Source organism: Polypterus senegalus, chromosome 10, assembly GCF_016835505.1.
Source record: "Polypterus senegalus isolate Bchr_013 chromosome 10, ASM1683550v1, whole genome shotgun sequence".
NCBI lineage: Eukaryota > Metazoa > Chordata > Cladistia > Polypteriformes > Polypteridae > Polypterus > Polypterus senegalus.
The window spans coordinates 168408881-168432686 of NC_053163.1; the positions used below are offsets into that span (position 1 = coordinate 168408881).

Genomic DNA, 23806 nt, shown 5'->3' on the forward strand with positions numbered 1-23806 from the left:
AAAAAGTCTTCATTGAATGCAATGAGGTTAAAACAATGCTCGGATCTGTCTCTTTAAAAACAAGCCTTATGCGTCCAGCCGTCTCTCTCTCGTGCGTGCGTGTGTGTCTGTGTCTCTCTTGCATGTGTGTGTCTCTCTCTTGCTCGCTGCACAGAGACTGAACACGTGCGGAAATCATCGGCGCACACAAACCGAAAGGGAAACTGGCTTGCTCGTACACCGAGTCTGTGGTCGTGAACAGATGCAAAAGTTTGGCGAATGTTTTGGTCGTAAACCGATTTGTACGTGTTCCGAGACGATCGTGAACCGAGGTTTCTGTGTGTGTGTGTGTGTGTGTGTGTGTGTGTGTATATGTATGTATGTATGTGGCGTCATACCATCGAAATAAATAAGTACATTGGTTTTGGTTAGCGCAGGGAAGCCACCTACCAAATTTCGTGAAGATGGGGCCATAAATGAGAAAGTTCAACATAGCGGACGTTGTCGACCGTTATCGACCATTATGACCGTTACGTGTAGAATTTCGAAATGAAACCTGCTTAACTTTTGTAAGTAAGCTGTAAGGAATAAGCCTGACAAATTTCAGCTTTCTACCTACATGGGAAGTTGGAGAATTAGTGATAAGTCAGTGAGTCAGTCAGTCAGTGAGGGCTTTGCCTTTTATTATTATAGATAAATAATAACTTCCTTCTCCTACTTAATTTTCAATTTAAAAGTTTTTTGATTCTTAGGACCATTCCGTGATGCATACTGTTATCGTTTAAAATTTTGTTCAAATATAATAATTTTTGTTTCATCTGAAGTAAAAAAAACAAAAAAAAACAAAAGTAATCGTTTTGATAAACTTCCTCCTCCTCCTTCGTTTTCAATTTAGAAGGTTTTAGATTTTTTTTTTTTTTAGGACCATACAGTGATACATACCATTTATCGTTCAAAATTTAGTAAATATCATGATATATAATTTTGCTTATCACCCACTGCTAGCACTGGGTACTCCTGATTATAGTTTTATTTAAAAAAAAAAAAAGAGAACAGAGCTTCCTAGTCACTATTTGGAATGGTATGTTGGGATAGCTAGGAGTCTAAATTGATTTCTGTATCATTAAAACTGAATGTGAAATATCTCAAATTATAAGACAGTATTAAAAACGCTGTATAAACCATTACCAAAATGTTTTTTTTTTTTTTTTTTGTTTTTTTTAAAAAAAAACCTTGTATAAATATATTTTAAATAAATCACCTGTGAAAATTGAGTCCTGGAATTCAGTGTCCTTAACGACACCATGACGACGATGAACATAAAATGCCTTGAAATTGAACTCCGCCCATCCAAAAGGCACTATACAGGTGAAACAGTATCTTAGTCTGAGTTTTTCCTGCACTCCCCTAACATGCCAAGCATTGTCTCATTCCCGTCCTCCGGGGACTTGTCAGCAAAAGGGTGGATGAATCCTGGCAGCGAGCGGTTGTAGCTTTCCAGGCCATTGGAGCTCACTCCCCCCGTGATGACGCTTCGCAAGAAACTACCTTTAAAGATCCCCAGTTTGTCTCGAAACTCCTTTCGGATGAGCACATAGATGATGGGGTTGATGCAGCCGTTCATGTAGCCAAAAGTGGAGGCCAAGGGTAGGTAGAGCCGGGACATGTAAAGGGCTTCATGTTGGACAGAATAAACTGCCAACAGCTGCACAAAACCGAGCACACGAGAAGGCATCCAGGTAATGAAGAAGGACAGGACCGCTGCCGCAATGACCCGGTAAGGCCGGATGAAACCTGGCGACAGTGGCATCCTCCTCAACTTGTATATGATGATGGAGTACGAGGATGTGATGACAGTTAATGGGATTAGGTAGCCGCATGTAAAGATGGGCATGAAGACCCCCAAGATGTTTCCCAGTGTCCGGAGCCGCTCTTGCTGCTCTGCTGAAGTCTGGTTGGTGCCCACGATGCTCAGGTTACCTTCCGAGGACAAGTAAACATCAACTTCGCAGACCTTATGGGCTTCTCGGCTTTTTAGCTTGGAAAAGATGGCAAGCGGGGAACTGATGGTGAAAGTTAGGACCCAGATGACTGCGCACACTTGGGTGGCCAGCTTTCTTGGCCGATGGTTGCGATACCATACTGGACTAGCCACTGAAACACAGCGGTCAATGCTGACGACCATGAGAATGAAGGCGCTGGTGTACACGTTGACTGTGGACAAGAAGTAGTAGCCTTTGCAGAGGAACGACCCGAACGGCCAGTGCTGCAGGTAGAAGCTGGCCATCCGCAGTGGGAGCCAGATAATGAAGGACAGGTCAGAGAGGGCCAGGTTCAGGAACCAAATGTTGAACTCGCTCCTCCTCATTCGGAAACCTGTCAGCCAGATGACCACCCCATTCCCCGTGAGCCCGGTGATGAAGATGATGGTGCAGAGAAACAAATTCACGTGGGATATGGTCACTTGAGTGTGCTTCTTGAGACCATCTTGGGTGGCTCCATGCGTCAGGTTCATCACTGCGTCCACAGGACCCATGGCACAGACAGGAGCTGCTGGCAAGTGAGAAGGATGTATGTGTCAGCAGAGCCATAATATTTGACACCCAAAGTCAGACACTATGCAGAACGACTTATCTGTAGAAGCAGGAACCATCAATCCATTTACTAACCTGCTAATCCCATGGCACACACTCGGTCCCTTTAAGAGTCGCCAGCTAACCTAACCAGCATGTCTGTATGATATGGGAGGATTAAAGGGAGAACACGGCGACTGCGCATTACCCAGGGCTAGAGTCTCGAACTCTGGAGCTGTGAGGTCGTGACGTGATTCCCTTGATGGCTGAGCACTGGGTGAGCGATAAGAGAGAGAACGGAAAGCCGACACAACATCTCAATTGGCTGCAAATATCCGTAAAGTTGACCTGTTTGGCTGTGACCAACTGCATTTTGACCATTTTGTTTGTGGTTTTTACCCGAAAGAAATAAGCATTCCCTTTCAGGTAAGTTTATGATTTATTTATTTATTTTTTTTTGAATAAAATACATTATTTTAATTTACATTTAATGATGTGTGTTGTTTAGAAGTTTGGTTATCAACACAATCCAAGTTTTTAAATTCTGCCGATTTTTACATTACATGAGTTCTAGTTGTAGGATACGTCTGACTTGTCGACTGCACTTGCTGATCTTCTACTATTTATTTATTTATTTTTAATTAGACCTCTTCAGTTAACTTAGTTTTAGTTTTGCTGTTGTCATGATCAGCTGCTGAAGCTTAAGCCGGTGTCTCATTACGCACCTTCTAGTCATGCGTTATGTCAGGCTTGCTGACGGTGATAGCTGATCTTGTTACCAGACCGTGTCCATTTACGTGATTCAGAATCAATGGGCATGTCAAATTCGCAGACTGCCTGATGACTTTCCAACATGGCTGTACTAGACTTTTTTTTTCTTTTTTTTTTTTTCCCCCAGACGGCTAATAGCATGCGTCCTGACGGAGCCAGTGCTGTACAAAGGGGTAACAAGGTATGGGGAGTTTGCCCGTAATCTCTGCTTTTTTTTTCTTTTTTTTTTCTTCATTCCGTTGCGGTACATAAAACACAAGACATCAGACAGACAAACTTCTGCTCAATTTGTGAGGTCCAAAGACTCCCTCCTGTGTCCCTTATTTCTTAGGTTTGCTTTCTATGCTTAGTACTTTTCCTACACACAGCCCATCCTCATACCGCTAAAGACAAAGTCCAACCTGGAGCAGGTCACAGTCTAAGGGGGCTGTCACACTACTTACAGTGGGTACGGTAAATATTTAGACCCTCTTCACTCTTTGTTATATTGCAGCCATTTGCTAAAATCATTTAAATAAATTATTTTCCTCATTAATGTACACACAGCACCCCATATTGACAGACAAAAAAAAAAAATTTTTTTTTGAAATTGTTGCAGATTTATTAAAAAAGAAAAAACTGAAATATCACATGGTCCTAAGTATTCAGACCCTTTGCTCAGTATTTAGTAGAAGCACCCTTTTGAGCTAATACAGCCAGGAGTCTTCTTGGGAAAGATGCAACAAGTTTTTCACACCTGGATTTGGGGATTCTCTGCCATTCCTCCTTGCAGATCCTCTCCAGTTCTGTCAGGTTGGATGGTAAACGTTGGTGGACAGCCATTTTAGGTCTCTCCAGAGGTGCTCAATTGGGTTTAAGTCAGGGCTCTGGCTGGGCCATTTAAGAACAGCCACAGAGTTGTTGTGAAGCCACTCCTTTATTTTAGCTGTGTGCTTAGGGTCATTGTCTTGTTGGAAGGTAAATCTTCGGTCCAGTCTGAGGTCCATAGCACTCTGGAGAAGGTTTTTGTCCAGGATATCCCTGTACTTGGCCGCATGCATCTTTCCCTCGATTGCAACCAGTCGTCCTGTCCCTGCAGCTGAAAACACCCCACAGCATGATGCTGCCACCGCCATGCTTCACTGTGGGGACTGTATTGGACAAGTGATGAGCAGTGCCTGGTTGTCTCCACACATACCGCTTAGAATTAAGGCAAAAAGTTCTATCTTGGTCTCATCAGACCAGAGAATCTTATTTCTCATCATCTCAGAGTCCTTCAGGTGTCTTTTAGCAAACTCCATGCGGGCTGTCATGTGTCTTGCCTCTCCTCAGTGTGTGGAGACAACCAGGCACTGCTCATCACTTTTCCAATACAGTCCCCACAGTGAAGCATGGCGGTGGCAGCATCATGCTGTGGGGGTGTTTTTCAGCTGCAGGGACAGGATGACTGGTTGCAATCGAGGGAAAGATGAATGTGGCCGAGTACAGGGATATCCTGGACAAAAACCTTCCCCAGAGTGCTAAGGACCTCAGACTGGGCCGAAGGTTTACCTTCCAACAAGACAATGACCCTAAGCACACAGCTAAAATAACGAAGGAGTGGCTTCACATCAACTCTGTGACTGTTCTTGAATGGCCCAGCCAGAGCCCTGACTTAAACCCAATTGAGCATCTCTGGAGAGACCGAAAAATGGCTGACCACCAACGTTTACCATCCAATTTGACAGAACTGCAGAGGATCCCCAAATCCAGGTGTGAAAAACTTGTTGCATCTTTCCCAAGAAGACTCATGGCTGTATTAGCTCAAAAGGGTGCTTCTACTAAATACTGAGCAAAGGGTCTGAATACTTAGGACGATGTGATATTTCATTTTTTTCTTTTTTAATAAATCTGCAACAATTTCAAAAATTCTTTTTTTTTTGTCTGTCAATATGGGGTGCTGTGTGTACATTAATGAGGAAAAAATTAATTTAAATGATTTTAGCAAATGGCTGCAATATAACAAAGAGTGAAAAATTGAAGGGGGTCTGAATGCTTTCCGTACCCACTGTAACTGGTGGTCACGGGAGCGCACTGCCTACTAGCCTAAGATTCTCAGTAAGATTACATAAATGAAATTGATGACTGAAAATCACTGGAAAAGTCATCTAATGTGACGTGACCTTAAGCTGAATGGTCGTTACGTGACAACTTGAATTCGGGTAGCTTTGTCTTCTATAAATTTTGATTGCCGGTAGGTGCCAAGGGGGGTTAATTTCCGTGTTTCCTGATTTGATTTAATGTACTTTCATTATCCAGTCAGCTGTGCAGAAAAGTGTTAAGTTAGAGCAGCAAACAGATCGCCCTTGTCCATTCAAGTGGCAAAGTTTACGTGAGGACATTGTGTCTGGAAGAATCTAAGCCTGTTATTGTGAAGAGCCTTCACTGAGAGGACTTCAGTTCCCAGCATCCAGCGGGAGTGCATAGGGGCTGATGGGAGGAAGACTGACGCGAAATGAGTCCGCTTTCAACAGACTGCTGTGCTATTTCAGACTCAACATCTAAGTGTTCCACTTGAAATTAAGACGTGTGACGTGACGTGGCTTTTACTTCCAGAGTGTGAGTACAGCAGCGTCAATCAGTGTTAACATTTTGACTTTGATATCAATACCCGTTTTTGGACTTCAGTACCTGCACCAGAACAGTTCCAAAGCAAATAAGGGATAACTCTAAAACCTCACAGCCTCTTTGGTGCTCCGTGCCATTGCACAGCTTCATTCTTGATAGATGTGAAGTCCTGATTGCATCGAACCAAGAGAGCCCACCTTATTATTTCATTTTAATTATTATTTTACCATCACCTTTTTTTTTTTTTATTTAAATGTGGTCATGTCTTTGAATTCCTCTCATGTTCCCCTCCTGTATGGTAATAGAAACGCACCATATCTATTCCACCTTAATAAAAAAGACAAGTTTCTGTGTATTTGTGTTTCCATCCAGTTGCTATGTCACTGTCATTCCAACAGGTGGTACATTACAAACATTAGCACTGCTTTTTTGAATCCAACACCAAATGGCAAATAACAGAGACATGTGCATTGAATGTATTCCAGCAGATGGTGCATCACAAACATTTTCCAGTAACAAAATGGCATTGCAGTTATCATTCCACTAGATGGAACATCAAACATTTGTATAGTAGTAGTGAAATTTATTACTACAAATCTTTTTGACGTGCCATGTATTGAAATGACAAATCTACAAACGCATCCCAACGGTTGGTCCACTGAGAACATTAACGCTGAGGTTTGCATTGATTACTTGATTTCAGGCCGTCGTAGATGTGCACCCCAGTTAGTATCTTATAAATAAATGTCTACGTGTGGAAGAGTGTGTGTGTGCGTGTCTGTCCATTCAGCCCGGAAGTGAGAGGTGGAGTCGGGATAAGGGCTCCACCTCCGAGGAAACGGAAAACTCGCTTAGCTGCTAATAACACAAGAAGGGGCCATCACGTCCGCAACAAACGAAACCTCTGAAGGAAGACAAAGTCGCTTGGCCGCTAACATCGGCAACACGGTGTCCCATTTACTTTTTCCGTGCACAAGCGAGGCGAGCGTGTCGGCAAATCAAATCCTCCTAGGAGAGTGAGAGAGAGACGCCCAGAGGAGTTCCTTTCAATTACCTTACATTTCATTTTTTTTTTTCCCCTGATGATTTCAATAGTTTCTAGGACTGCAGGCTTTTTAAAACATGCTCTTACACATCTAGTATGTAATAACGCACTAATGTGCGTGTCTGGTACCTTGGAAGAATCTGATTGGTTGCGTTAATTTAACTGGTCGATTTGCGGTGTGGTTGTTCAGTCAAACACGATTGAGACAGAAAGTGCCAGACAAGGAGAGACGTAGAAGTGTGGCCAAAAGTTGCCTGTAAACGTGATGAGGTTTTCAGTGCTATTGATAGTCTCACACCTGGCAATGGGCGCCTGTCTACCGTTGGTAATTTCAGCAAGTTTCACTTCTTCTTCTTCTATCTAAAAACACACTATGGTGTGGTGTTCAACAAAGATGCAATGCCGCAGCGGAGCACCCATGTTCACTTGAGCTTGGCTTCAACCAGACTCACGGCAGAGCGCTGCACATGTTCAGACTTACCCATAAGCCACTGCGAACACGTCATGATGTGTCTGCTTCTATTCATTGCGGTTTCCTTACTCTCATATTTATTTATCTTTTTCTAGTACAGTAAAGGCCTTTACCTCTCTTGCACTCATGCCTATGTTGTATCGTTATTTTGTGCCACCGTATGCTGCAATATAGTGTATGGATAATACGACAATAAGACCACTTGACGTGACTGAAATACTGAATATCATAGCCAAAGCTCCACATACCAGGCCTGTAGCCTACATGAACGATTCTCAACCTCACCATAAAGACTGCTGGGCATTTATTTCAACTCTGAATCCCACCCCCCTAACAAGCTCTTGGGTAGAAATGTGTGCCTCTTTTAAAAGGCGGCTACGCGTTGATTCAAACCGTGCATCTTTCCTGATTTGAACCTTTTGTATCTTTACATGATTTTTACATCAAATTGTTCATTTTTATACTGTATTGAGGATTTGTTCTGTTCTGTGTATTGTATTGACCCCCTTTTTTGACACCCACTGCATGCCCAACTTACCTATAAAGGGGTCTCTCTTTCAACTGCCTTTCCGGAGTTCTCCATTTTTTTCCCTACAAGGGTTTTTTGGGGACTGTTTCCTTGTCATCTTAGAGAGTGAAGGCTGGGGGTCTGTCAAGAGGCAGGGTCTGTTAAAGCCCATTGCGGAACTCCTTGTGTGATTTTGGGCTGTACAAAAATTGTATAATTCTCTGAGAATCGGATGCAGCTTTTTTAGAATGTGCAATGCCAACTTTGTGTATCTTTGACGTCTTCCTGCCCAGCTCTGCCTTCAGTGGATTCCCAGATCTGCAGGTCGAGGGGCTTTATAAAAGTTAAAACACAATGGGTACACGGGGTGTGTGTGTGTGTGTGGAATGTCCCCGGAAGCTCAATTCTCTGGCTACAAAAACCATTCACACTCAAAACGAAAATCAAATGGCCAGTCATGGTTTTTTCTTTGTAACCTCATTAATCATACCAAAACGCTGAAGCATTACAGCTCGCAAAGCATGAAGTCAGCTGATGTTATCAGTGTTTCAATATGGAGTTGAGTCACTGAGCACAGTGGGCTCGGGTTTGAAGTGAACTTGAATAATGTTGTTACTCGGCTGACCACTTGGGTGTAAATTCAAAAACAAAACATGAAGGCGAAGGAACTCAACACACTTTGTCTCCAGTTAGGGGTCCTCATTAACAGTCCTGGAGGTCTGTAGTGGCCAAAATTTTTTGTTGTAATTAGCAGATAATGAAACTTGGTATTTAATGTGATGGCGTGTCAACGCTTCTGCTCTTCCAAATTGTAGATTTCTTGTTTTCTTCCTCCATTATGCTTTACAGTCCTTCCCATCTCTCTCTGTCATTAATTTCAAAACGTTGTATTGACACAGATACTTCATGATGCTGGAGAGCTGCTGGTTAGCTGCTGGTTCTCTTTGTCATTTGCACCTCATCATGAACTGATGGCCGGTTAGGAAAACCCAGAGACAATTACAACCCAAATGGAAGAGCATTAATCGTAAAGGGGCCGTTAAGGGTTGTGAATCGCAACAAACAAGCTGATTAAAACTCGGTCAGTAAAGAAACATTGTGATGTAAGATTTTGCATATAACTTTGATAAATGTTTTGTATGTCCTTATTTATAATTTAGGCAAAGCAATGTAATTTAGTGTTACTTTGGTGAGAGGCATTCGTGTTTGCCCCCCCTTTACGACTAAGTCTGTTTGTAATTTTTACGACAGGATTTGGGAGATGTGTCTTAACTCTTTCAGGGCTGATGTCGACTTTTGTCAAAAGGAGGAGTTGACAATGGTAATCGACTGTAAACTTTGACAAAACCGACTGTTATGTTTTAGTTGGACTCTCGTCGCTAGTAGGAAAGTTAGACTGGTTGTTTAACTGAGATTTCCTCAGCTCATGTGAGTAGCAAGGCACAAACAATGGCAAAGCGAATGCGTAAAGCAAAACACTCCGTAGATGACGTTTTGCCTATTCTCTCTGAACTGAACTATGACTTGTCGAACTCAGATTTTAATACAAATGATTGAAAACGAATGTGAGGTTCCAGCTTCAGCTGATTGGTCCCCAGCTAATCGTTGTACTGACAATGTTTGCCAGGGAGGACTGCCACTTAACAATGATAAGAGGTAGAAACCAGATTGCAATGCACTGTTACTTTGACTCTGCCGTGCAAAGACAGCCTGGCAGCAAGCCTGACGCATATTCTTGGCAAAATGGCAGCCACGACATGCAGCAACTAATGTTTTATGTTGATTTCTGTGAGAAACCATTGCTTTTCAGAAACTGTTTTTTGGAAAAAAAATATTCAGCCCTCAAAGAGTTAAACCAGTTTGGCGAGTGTTTCTTTGCTAAAGTCTTTCTCTCATCCCCCACACAAAGCCAGATTAGTTTAACATATGGTCTTTTGGGGGCATTGCAGGTGTTAAGATGTTCTGTTTCCCCCCATTGGTCTGAGATATGGCTGTTTGGAATTGGCTTGTCTCAGAGGCCTTTTAAGTACCATGATGTCCTATTGGCTGTAGGGGTTGGACAAAAAAAACCTATAAATTTGCTTGCTTTGCTTTCTCTCTCTCTTACTAACATCTGAAAGAAGCATCTGTTACTAACCAACATATGATGAAAGAAGCATCTCTCTTGCTAACAACTGATGAAGAACATCACACCATGAACTGATGAAGACAACACAATGAAGAGCACAGCTCAGCAGCCATATTGAACAGACATGTGGCTGAAAGCTGAGCACCAATGATGCCTTAACTAGAGACATTAAGTAACTACACATCTGTGTGCCACCTGAATTACACATTACCATTTTATCAGGTTGTACGGTTGCCAATATTCAAATGTACTTTGCATTTTGTTATTATTTATGAATATTATCAGTAATACATTATTTTATGTGTAACTTAACTCCTGCTTGTCTTTTTACTACATCTAATTGCATGAGGTTATAGATATAGAAGGGAATTTGGGGATAAGGCATTCTAAGGCTCCATGTTAATAATACAATAGGGGAAAGTAGAGCAATATATATATATTACTCTACCAAGATAAAACAAACACGTTCAAGGCGAGAGCCACCAAGGAGCCCCTGGACCATAACTGAGCACCTCCACATTTTGGGGTTGGGTCATAAAAAAAGCTGTCAGGTATAATGTTAACGCTTTGGGGGACGTCATCACGTCACGTCCACCTCTAGTATTTCAGACACCCAAACCCTCTTAATGTTTTAAATGGAGTCGGGTTGGTCTGCAGTGCAGGGCTCTGAACCTGAGATGCTGGAGGGCTGCAGCTTTTCCTTCTGGCCGATTTCTTTGTTAAATGTTGCTTATTCTGCCTTGATGTTCATAAACTTGCTCTTTTCTTTTTCTACAATCAGCCGCCAAAGAATAGTCCTCCAGTTTTCTATTCAATTTCTTGTTATATAGCGCTTCCTAACTGAGCTCGCAAGTCCACGGGTTAAAGTACAATTCACTCTTTACTAATTATGTAATGTGTACACATGAAGACGCAGATTTGTTCAAGCACACAGTAAAATCAAAGCTGTTCTTATTCACGTCACCAATGAGCTATGGGGTGGACTTTTCAGACAAAATTAAACAAATACACAAATAAATATATTGTGAAGTGTGAAAATAAATAAATAGAAACACAATGATATGTGAGCATAAGTAAATAAACGAGTCTCAAAATGTTTTTTGTTGCTTATTTCCTTTGGTATCTAATTATTTTAGTGACCCCGTGAGCAAACAGTTCAAATTTGCATAAACCGCCGTAATTTGGGGAGTTCATAATAAATGTGAAGAATTACGTCACAAGGTAGAAGTACATAATAAACGAGAAGAGTAGAGTCAGATATCCGAAATATTAAAATGTGTGCTTCGGTTTTAAAGTCTAAATATTCTCAACTGTAATAGAAATTTCTCATTTGTCCCCCCCTGCCTTTACAAATCCTATACCAAATGGCCTATAATGGGGACGTACGTATGCATTGCATTTGTCATTTCAACAGATGGTGCATCGCATGCATTTGTAGTAATGCATTTTATTGCTACAAATATGTCTCTGTATCTGTCCAGTTGCTATGTCTCTGCCATTCCAACAGATGGCACTTCAGAAACATTTGTAAATGTATTGCATTTGTCATTCCAACAGATGACACATCACAAACATTAAAACTGCCTTTACAAATCCAATACCAAATGGCATATAACAGAGACATAGGTATTGCATTTCTCATCTTAACAGATTTGTAGTAATGCATTTTATTGCATTATTTATTTTGTTTCAGAATCATTTATAGTATTAAAATGTGTTGCATTTGTCATTCCAACAGATGGTGCATCACATGCATATGTAGTAATGCATTTTATTACTACAAATATGTCTCTGTACCTTTCCAGTTGCTGAGTCTCTGCCATTCCAACAGATGGCTCTTCAAAAACATTTGTATTATAAAATGTGTTGCATTTGTCATTCCAACACTTGGCACATCACAAACATTAACCCTGCCTTTATGAATCCCTTGCCAAAAAAATGAGGGTCAGGGCTAATTCTCATTTTTGGTTGGGGTGGCCCTTTAAGATGTCTACAAATAAGAATAACGCAATCCTAAGAGTTCACAATACTAATTTATCACAATCTATTAGAATTCCACATATTGATGGCTCTGGTGACACGCCTTAAATCAGTGTGGGACAGGAATGGGTGAGACTTTAGAGATAGATAGATACTTTATTAATCCCAAGGGGAAAGGAGGATCCAACACAGTCGAGTCATTGTCTTTTTTGCCTTCTGGTGGAGGGCTGCTCCCCACCTGTAGTTTTGTGGTTTATTTTGATAAGGCTACTCCGCAGAGTTTTTGTCCCAAAACTAAAATATGAGAGCAAAGGAGACAACCGATTCAATGAAAAAGTTGTCACTCCTAGTTTTGTCAATTTTGAAACCAGTGGAGTTTTCCTTAGAAAGAACAGCCCTTTTTTTCCCATTTATTTATTTCTTTTTTCAGTAGCACCCATCCTGATGATTTAATTCCCCCTCAAACCTGTTAGCCAGCTGAGTATGTTACCCTGGGTCATGTCCACTCAAGGAATGCCCCAGCCGTCCCTTCAGTTTTTATTTTTGTATAAATGGCAGTCAAACCAGATGGCTGCTTAAGAATGACCAGGGGATGTCGATAACGACTGTCACGATTCATGAGGAGCCCAACAGGACTCTTGTGTAAGTGGTTGTTGGGGTTCTTCGTGAAGATTTCTAAAAGTTATCAGCATGAGGATCCGAAGCCCAGGCTGGTTTTAATCTCAAAGATGAAATCGAGTTTCCTCTGCCTAGCTAGTCCAGCAGACACAATAGTCCAGCACAATGGAACCCCTCAGCAGCTGCTCACCACGACGCACCCCTCAGCAAGTCCAGCTGTCGACCCCCAGTGATCTACACCAGCCCTGTTCTAGAAAGTTCTTAAATCCTACCTGGGTCTGCAGGCTCACCCGCTGAGGTCCTCAGACTTGCAATGCCACAGCAGGAAGGCGCCAATGCCGAGGGCAGCCTCCACCGACCAATCTGCGCTCGCGACCCTGACGTTGTGTTTATTAAACGCCTCCTGTGTGCGTTAATCAGAAGTCTCAATCACTTGCAGCATTTCCGTACACGCTCGTGTGTATTCTTGTTCATTTCTGCAACTCAGAGATCTGATCTGTGCACAAAAAGTGCAGCATCAACAAAATGGCTAACTGAAGTGCAAAGCCATCCACCATGAACACGAGCAAAGTGTGTCATGGAAGGAAAGAAGGAAGGCTCTCTGAAACTCCTGAGCTTGTCTGAGTCGTGTAGTCACGTCTCCCAGTGTCAGTGGGACCACCCTCTGCTGCTCCAGCCAACCCAGTGGTGTGCACGAGGGGTGGTGTGATGGACTGGGACACTAAACGCTGAGCCACCGGGCCTGCTGATGTCTAAATTGGTGCACAGCACCTTTTTAAATTTTAATTCATTCCATTTTTGTAATGGGAGGGGAAAAAAAGTCTTGTTCTGTAATGTGAATTCAGGAAACTCCTGTCCAGTTTAAACAGATTTGTGACAAAATGTGCCGTATGATGTCTGGCCAGGACCTGCCTCGTGGCTTTCTTTATGTAATCATCAGATTTGTAGAGCACAGTTTTTATCTATCTACATATGCCATTTTATATAGTGCCCTTCATATGTAATCTATTTGATAAAACATTCTTGTCTATCTTTGTGTGTCTTATATTGAGCATCCTATATATAATCTATTTTATATAGCGCCTTTCATGTGTAATCATCTCTTATATAGCAGTACTATATATCTATCTACAGTACTGTATGTGTCTTACATAGCAACATTCATACGAAGTCTATTTTTCATAGCATCCTTCTTTACGTATCATCTGGGCTCGACTACATATGAAATATGTCCATCCATCCATTTTCTAACCCGCTGAATCCGAATACAGGGTCACGGGGGTCTGCTGGAGCCAATCCCAGCCAACACAGGGCACAAGGCAGGAACCAATCCTGGGCAGGGTGCCAACCCACCGCAGTATGAAATATATATATATATAATTTTATTTTTTATATATCACTTTTCTTATGTAGTGCCTTTCATTATGTAATCAACTATTTTATACAGTGCTTTTCCTCTTTATATATGAGAGGCACTCTATATGTTAATAATCAACCATTTTGTTTAGTACTTTTCCTATCTCTCTATTATATATGGTGCCATTCATATTAATTCATTTTCTCTATGTTGCACCATTCCTATTTAGTTGTCTATTTACATAAACACTTTTATGTAGTGCCTCATATGTATTCTGTTATACAGCACCTTTACTATTTTTATATGTGTCTTAAACTATATACACTCACCTAAAGGATTATTAGGACCACCATACTAATCCGGTGTTTGACCCGCTTTCGCCTTCAGAACTGCCTTAATTCTACGTGGCATTGATTCAACAAGGTCCTGAAAGCATTCTTTACAAATGTTGGCCCATATTGATAGGATAGCATCTTGCAGTTGATGGAGATTTGTGGGATGCACATCCAGGGCACGAAGCTCCAGTTCCACCACATCCCAAAGATGCTCTATTGGGTTGAGATCTGGTGACTGTGGGGGCCATTTTAGTACAGTGAACTCATTGTCATGTTCAAGAAACCAATTTGAAATGATTTGAGCTTTGTGACATGGTGCATTATCCTGCTGGAAGTAGCCATCAGAGGATGGGTACATGGTGGTCATGAAGGGATGGACATGGTCAGAAACAATGCTCAGGTAGCCCGTGGCATTTAAACGTGTGCCAAGAAAACATCCCCCACACCATTACCACCACCAGCCTGCACAGTGGTAACAAGGCATGATGGATCCATGTTCTCATTCTGTTTACTCCAAATTCTGACTCTACCATTTGAATGTCTCAACAGAAATCGAGACTCATCAGACCAGGCAACATTTTTTCAGTCTTCAACTGTCCAATTTTGGTGAGCTTGTGCAAATTGTAGCCTCTTTTTCCTATTTGTAGTGGAGATGAGTGGTACCCGGTGGGGTCTTCTGCTGTTGTAGCCCATCCGCCTCAAGGGTGTGCGTGTTGTGGCTTCACAAATGCTTTGCTGCATACCTCGGTTGTAACGAGTGGTTACTTCAGTCAAAGTTGCTCTTCTATCAGCTTGAATCAGTCGGCCCATTCTCCTCTGACCTCTAGCATCAACAAGGCATTTTCGCCCACAGGACTGCCGCATACTGGATGTTTTTCCCTTTTCACACCATTCTTTGTAAACCCTAGAAATGGTTGTGCGTGAAAATCCCAGTAACTGAGCAGATTGTGAAATACTCAGACCGGCCCGTCTGGCACCAACAACCATGCCACGCTCCAAATTGCTGAAATCACCTTTCTTTGCCATTCTGACATTCAGTTTGGAGTTCAGGAGATTGTCTTGACCAGGACCACACCCCTAAACGCATTGAAGCAACTGCCATGTGATTGGTTGATTAGATAATTGCATTAATGAGAAATTGAACAGGTGATCCTAATAATCGTTTAGGTGAGTGTATAGTCCTTTTCATAATCTATTTTATATGGCACTGTCCCTACATATCTGTGTGACTTATGTAGTGCCAATCAAATGTAATCTTCGATTTTTATAGAGCACCTTTTCTTCGCTTTTCCTGTCTATCATATATTGGGCCTTTGATATAAAATCCTCTATTTTATATACAGTATATTCAGATAGAGGGGCATTCCAGCAGTCTGTCACAAGGGCCAGAGGACTGTGTTCTGGGCATTCCCTTCCCCGGGACACTAGAGGGCAGCCGGCCTGGCTTGCTGTACGGTTTGGAAGCTCCACCCTGCTGGGCCCCGTGTCCACCGCTAGATGGCGCTTGGACTTGGTTGGAGCGCTTTGTTGCTGGAAGCTGGTCAATGAGCACCTGGAGCTCTCATAAAAGGGGTCGGCAGCCACTACTCCAGAGGCGGGCAGAAGAGGACAAAGCTTTCTGGAGGAGGAGTGATGACGAGAAAATGGCGAAAGGAAGAAAAGAACCACCTGTGGTACTGTAGTGAAGAGCTGTGCTGGAAGGGGGGGTTGTAAATAAAGGTGTGTTGCACCTGCACTTGTGTCCGTGCCTGTCTGTGTCGGGTAGGGTGGCTGGTATGCCCCCTAGTGGTCCACAATAGCAATTTTCCTAACCTATGTAGTGCCTTTCATATATAATCACGTTTTATATAGCATTTTTTCTATATATCTGTGTGTCTTATATAGTGCCTTTCATATGTAATCGCCTGTTTTATACAGCACTTTTCCTATCTATCTATCTTATATAGTGCCTTTCATATGTAATCATCGATTTTATATAGCACTTTTCTTATCTGTGATATATAATGCCTTTCGTATGTTATCATCTATCTTATAAAGCACTAGTTCTATATATCCTTGTGTCTAGTGCCATTCAGATGTAATCCGCTTCTTTTTATAGCGCCTTTCTTTATATATCATCAGTACTTGGCAGTTCTCCTAAATATCTAATATAAGACGTTATTGATGTATCTGTGTTATTTATATGCTAACCCAGCCACAGGGGATGCCCAAACAAGTCCCGATAAATGGGAACGGTTACGGCAGGAAGGGCATCCGGTGTAAAATTTTGCCAAATCAATATGCGGACAACAATACAAATTTACAAAAGGGTGATCAGCTGTGGCAACCCTAGCGGGAGCAGCCAAAAGAAGACAAAGAAGTGTTACTTATATGCTGCTTTTCATATGGAATCATCTGTCATATAAAACCCTTTTTCGGTATATCAGTGCGCCTTATATTGTGCTTTTCATATGCAATCTGTTTTAGGAAAGATAAATAATTAAAAGACTACATCTAAAAAGCACCGTAGAAGACGCACAGGAATGTAAAATAGATGATGTATGAAAGGCGCTATATGAGTCACACAGCTAGACAGGCCAATGGGAGATGTGCTGCCTGCCTTCCCGTTTATAATACGGTAGTGTTATTCATATGTAATTATTTCTTTTATAGGACACACGTCCCATCTATCGGCCTTATCGAGCGCCTTCCATATGTTCCTATCTTGCGCAGTCCCTTTCCGAAGTATTAAAGTGCAACTCTCTGAAGCAACAATACGTTTGCAAAACTTAACATATCGAATAATCAAAGTTTACCACCGCCTGGCACTGCGTGAAAAAGTAATTGCCCCCGTGTGAAAGGATTCATTGTAGTGCGCCAGCGCGATGCAGGCCGGCACGCTCTGCGTCAACCTCCTCGTCATCAGAGTCGGATCGCAAGCACAAACACTGAACAAGCACATTGTGTGAAGATCAAAGGAAATTCCTGAAGAAATCCGGAGAGAAAAACAAAACGTTCATCTCTCTGCCTAGAAGGGGCTACAAAGCCGTTTGCATGGCTCTGCGTCTCCACTGAACCACAGCGTATCTCGGCGGGCGCGCAGTTTAGGAGAAAAGGCAACGGATGGCCGACTTTCCACACTGGATGACAGTGAAGTGGCGTCTGCTGCTGTGATCGCCTTCCAAACTGACGGTCTATTCTATGGCCATCGGGGGCAGGCCTGTCAACGTGTCTTTAATGCCGAACCGCCACCACCCCAAGGAGACAAAAACAGAAAGAGGAGCCGCTCCTAGTGCTGTCACGATCACCGTAGAAACACAAACGCAGTGACATTACGAACACGGGCAGCTCGATCAGGACTACACTACACTACAGCGGGCTCACCGACCGTCTACCCACGCGTTTTCTTAGCCTGCTTATTCAGGGCAGGGTCGCATGGCCGGTGGAGTCTATGCCAGGAAGCACTGGGCACTACCTGGACAGTTCTCCAACCATTGAGCGGTACGTTACTGTGGTTAGAGACACGGCTGGCTTTGCTCACATAATACTATAAATGGCAGCTTTTAATTTGCTTTATTTCTATTGATAAAGTGATGATTAAAGTTTAGATCGGCGTCACAGATTTCGCACCGCACGTCTGCATGGACTCGGTTGGACTGAACCTTCCCAGTCGACATTCGTACTCGTTACAGTTTTAATTTTTTTTTTTTTAAACTTGCCTGCTGTGCCACCTCACTAAATGACCCACTGGCAAGAATTACAACTTCGCTCAGGACCACCAGGACAGCCATAAAAGCTGACAGGTTGTTTCTTACTGATGTCACTTAAATCACCTTAAAGAAAGAGTCGACTGTGTATTTGTGTGTCAGTACATTTCCAACAGTGGGCACATCACAGACATTTACAATGGCAAATACAATACATTTTATTACTACAACAGCTGTAGGAAAGACATAGCAACCAGATGGACACACAGACACATTTTGTACTAATAAAATGCATTGCTACAAATGTTTCTTAAGCACCATCTGTTGGAATAACAGACATGGCAACTGGATGGACTCACAGACACTTAGTTAAAGTAGTAAAATGTATTATTGCAAATGTTTGTAATGCACCATCTGTTGGAATGATAAATGCAATGCCTATGTCTCTGTTATATGCCATCTGGTATGGGATCCGTAAAAACAGTGTTAATGATTGTGATGGGCCATCTGTTGGAATGACAAATGAAATGAATTGTATTACTACAAATACTTGTGATGCCCCCTCTGTTGGAGTGACAAATGCAATGCTTTTCTTCATTTTTGATTATTCATAGCACTTCATTGTCTCTGAGGTCCAAACAAATTTTGTTTCATACAAAGGGAGACTTGAGTAACCCAGCCGCAGGGGATGCACAAACCAGTGCGTTTCTTCGTGCCGTTCCCAAGCCCGGATAAATGGGGAGGGTTATATCAGGAAGGGCATCCGCTGTAAAATTTTGCCAAATCAATAAATGCGGACATCAATAAAGATTTACATAAAGGTGATCCGCTGTGGCAAACCCAAACGGGAGCAGCCGAAAGAAGAAGAAGACGACGACAAAGGGAGACTTGAGTAAGCAGGGCACACCGTTTTTAATGACCATGCTCTCTCTCTCTCTCTCTCTTTTTTAAACATAGGTGGATATATCAAGATTTTATTTTTTTTTAAACAGGATCTATAGATGATGGGGATTTAATAAACATTCTGCCCCATTTAACATTCTGTAGCCCATTGTACAGTTTAAATAAATCGAAGTACAAGTTTCTCATGTGGACAAAGTAAGTGCACCCCTACATTGATCACAACCTGCTCACCACTGGCCGTGGCGCAGCTTGGGTTCGCGCCGCTAGGGGCGGGGCTTCAATTTGTCGCCCTCCGACATATCTGAATATGTTGACCTAATTAAATAGAAAATTAAAATGACGTATAGAGAAACATTAAGATTTATTCATATATAGAAACAGCAATAATTTTTCACATATAATTATTTATAAGCATCATCGTATAGACACTGCACTAATTATTAGTTTAATATAATTACGACTGCGAAAACGAGAACCAGCGTGGTGTACCAGTGACAGGTGGGGATGTTTGCTGCGGAGAGCAAGAACACATTCGGAATGATAACGAAACGACATTATAAATTAGTTGTTCATCTTCCTAGAAATGATTATCGGTGTAAAGTTTCTGTTTATTTTTATTGCCTCATAAATTTCAACTGCCGTGTCTGATGCCGTCACAGAAGGACAGTCTGAAAATTATTTTTGAAGCATTTGTGGATCAAAATATAAATGTAATGAAGAATTATTATTATTATTATTATTATAAAATCGGAGAATTTGACTTTTTTTTCATTAATTTACATTTTTCCAAACCCTGCTGCTTACACACGAATTTACTGAGCTTTTTGGCCAATAATGCCGCCCCTCAAAAAATGTTCCGCCAACCCCAACCCAACTACCACCCAATCCTGCTGACCACAGGTGCAAACGTTTAGAGCATTCATGCCATGTCTGGTCCCTCCAAGGGAACACCCCCATTCTTCCCGATATTGCATGTATTTTACCACCCTGCGGGCCCCTAGCAGAAAACAGACAATCGCACCCTTTAAAGTACATGAGCGCGCTTAACAATCCTGTTAATTGCGGTTATTGCATTACGGACTTCCTGCTTGTGGATTTGTTGGGCTAACATCTTATTGGCCTTTTCTCCGTGTTCATAATAATGATGTCGCAATTCAAAGATAACCCTATCCGTTTCTTTTGTAGTCAAGAAGCTGAATTGTGACTGCAAAACACGTTATGGGGTACACTTACTTTTTCACACAGTGTTTTTTTTTTTTTGCTGGTAAGGACGTGCGCTGCTCTACGCTGGGCTGGATGAGTGACGTGCAGGTGGATGAGAAGAAATTAAGCAGCCAGCCAGCCTCCGATGGCGCCGTCTCTCCGACTACATGAATTCTCCAACCTTGAATACAAAAATGGGGGTGACAAGTCGTGTCCCACGCTGCACTTCACTCTGACAGCATTTATGTTACAACCTCCGAGATATCGGAGCACAAGTGCGGTGAAGTCAAACTGAAACGTCTCAGAAAGGTTGTGGCTTTTTAAGATAAGGCTGCAGTTCTAAGATGACATCTCTTGCACATTTCAAATCTTCCTGAAGCCGCCTGGGTCTAAATCACGTTTGTCTTTTTCGTAACTGTGATTATGGGCACTATGAGGGCCTGCCAGTGAATGCAGTCGTATTAATTATTCCCGGAAAGGGCAGGGCGCCTAAACAGTGTAGCTTGATGATTTCACCTAACACATTGTCAATTCTTGTGTGTGTTTCCCCTCTCCCAACCTCCAGTTGCCAGCCAGAACTAACCTATAGACACAATGAATAAATCAATCAAATGCCAATGTTAATTTGTATTTATAGGACATCATCTAATAACGTCATTGTGCTTACTAACAGTAGTCCATAATTGAGATTAAGTGCTGGCAAATGTGAGAAGACACAACGGGCTCCTCGTGCATTCGACACAAACGTCATGCAAAGATTGGGGTTGTCGTCTGACTGCCATCCAACACCACAAAGATCGCAATTGCAAGTCCGCTTGAACTGAGACCCTCCTCGCTGGCGCCAGCGTGGCACTGGGGTACCGGAACAATTCAGAAGAGTCACAATGACGGTGTTAACACCATCGACGTGATCTGTTTAATAGCCTAACTCCGTCGATGTGGGCTAATGCGTATCGCAAAGTCGTAACTCGAACAACTCCGTTGGTTTCATTTTCATGAGGGTCCCCCCTCAACATTGGGGGTCTTGGGCCTGATATGGGAGAATATGAAAGACGCACACAGTCAGTCAGCAGCCCTCCTGGAGCTGTAAGGTCGCACCATCAATAACTGCCCCTCCTGATCATCCCTCCATGAAATCGTTACTTTATATTATATATTTAAAGGCCTGTACCAAATAGTTTGGAGTTCTTATATGTTAGGCTGGCTGTCCCCCGCGGCTCCGACCACGTAGTAGTGAAACAGGACAAACATTAAAAATCAATAATAAGAAATGTAATTCTGGCCAAGCCGAAGGTAGGTACACTTCAGCATCGCCACCGTATCTGATCGTGCTCACCTCTGACGGAGGGCGCCCCCCCGTGGAGAGAGGAGCAGGTGGCCGTGATGTCTCCGCCAATCAGCAGGCTCCCTCTAAAACACACGTAGCTCTGATCTCTCTCTCTCTCTCTCTCTCAAAACGTCAAATGTTACTCCTTAACAATCTCTAGATGATAATGTCTGCTAAACAAACGGGCATCGCTAAGTAAGTTGAGGCAAGGTGCGCTCCAACACGTGGCGGGAGGTAGAGCGACTTGAACAGAGGTGTGAGTGAGTGAGGAGGGCCCGGCCCCGTCTCTCTTCGATTCTCACAAATAAATCAGCACCACAAGCGAACTCTAGATACTTAGCGCAATGAGAGAAGTCGCAAAATCAACCGGAATGTTCAAGCAAATTATAGAAAATAACCCGATCTAAATCCGTTACGTAGTCCTCTCGTGAAAAGCAGACAGACAGACATTGGATTACATATATATACACACACATATATATAGTTTTTAATTTAACTAATTGGGCATATTTTTTATGTAATTCAAAAGCGTAATGAGAACAGTGGCGCTGTCTTATAGTGTTTTATCCTCTCAGTCCTTGCAGACGAGTAACCTTGCCATTGATTTGTCTGCCATCTACTCTCCAGAACATCACAGTAGTTCGTGCTTATTGCTTTATGGATGCCGTCTCTGGAGTGCACATTCTGTGCCCAGGTGATGTCCGTGTGGAGTTTGTCTGTGCAGGTTTTCCTTGAAAACCCCCAAAGACACGCAGGTTATGCATTTAGTATGGGAGTCATAAAAACAGTGTTAATATTTGTGACGGGCCATCTGTTGGAATGACAAATGAAATGAAATTTATTGCTATAAATGTTTGTGAGGCACCATCTGTTGGAATGACAAATTCAATGCACCGTCTCTGTTATAGGCCATTTGGTGTGGGATTTGTAACAGCACTGTCAATGTCTGTTATGCGCCATCTGTTTGAATGGGAAATGTAATTGTCATCTACTCTCCAGAACATCACAGTAGTTAGTGCTTATTGCTTTATAGATGCAGGCTCTGGAGTTCAAATCCTGTGCCCAGGCGATGTCCATATGGAATTTGCTGAGCGGGTTTTCCCTGAAAATCCCCAAAGACGCGCAGGTTTTACGTTTAGTATGGGAGTCGTAAAAACAGTGTTAATATTAGTGATGGGCCACCTGTTGGAATGACAAATTCAATGCAAACGTCTCTGTTATAGGCCATTTGGTGTGTGGATTCATAAAGCAGTGTTAATGTGTGTTATGCACCATCTGTTAGAATGGGAAATGTAATTGTCATCTACTCTCCAGAACGTCACAGTAGTTTGTGCTTATTGCTTTATGGATGCAGGCTCTGGAGTTCAAATCCTGAGCCCAGGCGATGTCCATGCGGAATTTGTCTGTGTGAGTTTTCCTTGAAAACCTCCAAAGACACGCAGGTTAGGCCTGAGTGTGGGAAATATCCATGAGTGGGCCACACAAGGGCTGACAGCCTGGCCAGTGTTGGTTCATACCCAGTGGTGCCACGACAGACTCCAGCCACTATAAGATAGATAGGAAATGCACCATATAATAGACAGACAGATACACAGATAGGAAAGGTACTAAATAATAGATAAACAGACAGATAGGAAAGGCACTATATAATAGATAGATAGATGGAACCTTTCTGTTTTCCCCAGGAGGAAATTTGGCTTTGAACAGAAGCTTTTTAAATAAATAAATACAGAGATATACAGACAGACACACATTCTGGTCTGAACAAACAACTGAATGACTAAAAAACAGGATAACGTCAGACTTGGCGGTGACAGTCGCAGTGAGCCACCATACAGGTGTGTAGCAAGGTCAATGTTATAGTAATAATAATAATAATAAAACTTTATATTCTTGGTTTTATAGCACATTTTGTAGACCACAGCAGCATAAAGTACTTCATAAATATAAAGCAATAACAAAAACAGTACTGTGAAAAAGTATTTGCCCCCGTGCCTGAATTCCTCATTTGTCCTTGTTTTGTTTTTCACCAGGGTGCATTTGTTTCCCCTTCAATAAATCAAATGGTCTTTAAAAACGGTGCACCCTACTTCCTCAAGTCTCCCTTTGTCTTCTTCTTCTTTCGGCTGCTCCCGTTAGGGGTTGCCACAGGGGATCAGCTTTATGTAAATTTGTATGGATGTCCACCTACTGATTTGACAAAATTTTACACTGGATGTCCTTCCTGATGTAACCCTCCCCATTTATTGGGGCTTGGGACCGGCGTGAAGAAGCCCACTGGTTTGTGAATCCCCTGTGGCTGGGTTACTCAAGTCTCCCTTTGTATGAAACAACA

At 42.3% G+C, this 23806-nt stretch overlaps 1 protein-coding gene across 1 annotated transcript in view; it reads right to left on the bottom strand.

The window, feature by feature from the left end:
- Nucleotides 1-916: 916 nt before the first annotated feature.
- The window catches only part of LOC120538016 (chemokine-like receptor 1), a 34595-nt gene continuing 11705 nt past the window's right edge, over nt 917-23806 (bottom strand). The window contains exon 2 of the mRNA XM_039767372.1: nt 917-2532. Within this exon, the coding sequence (XP_039623306.1) occupies nt 1361-2532 (1172 nt within the window). The 3' untranslated portion in view covers nt 917-1360. The remainder of the gene's footprint in view (nt 2533-23806) is intronic.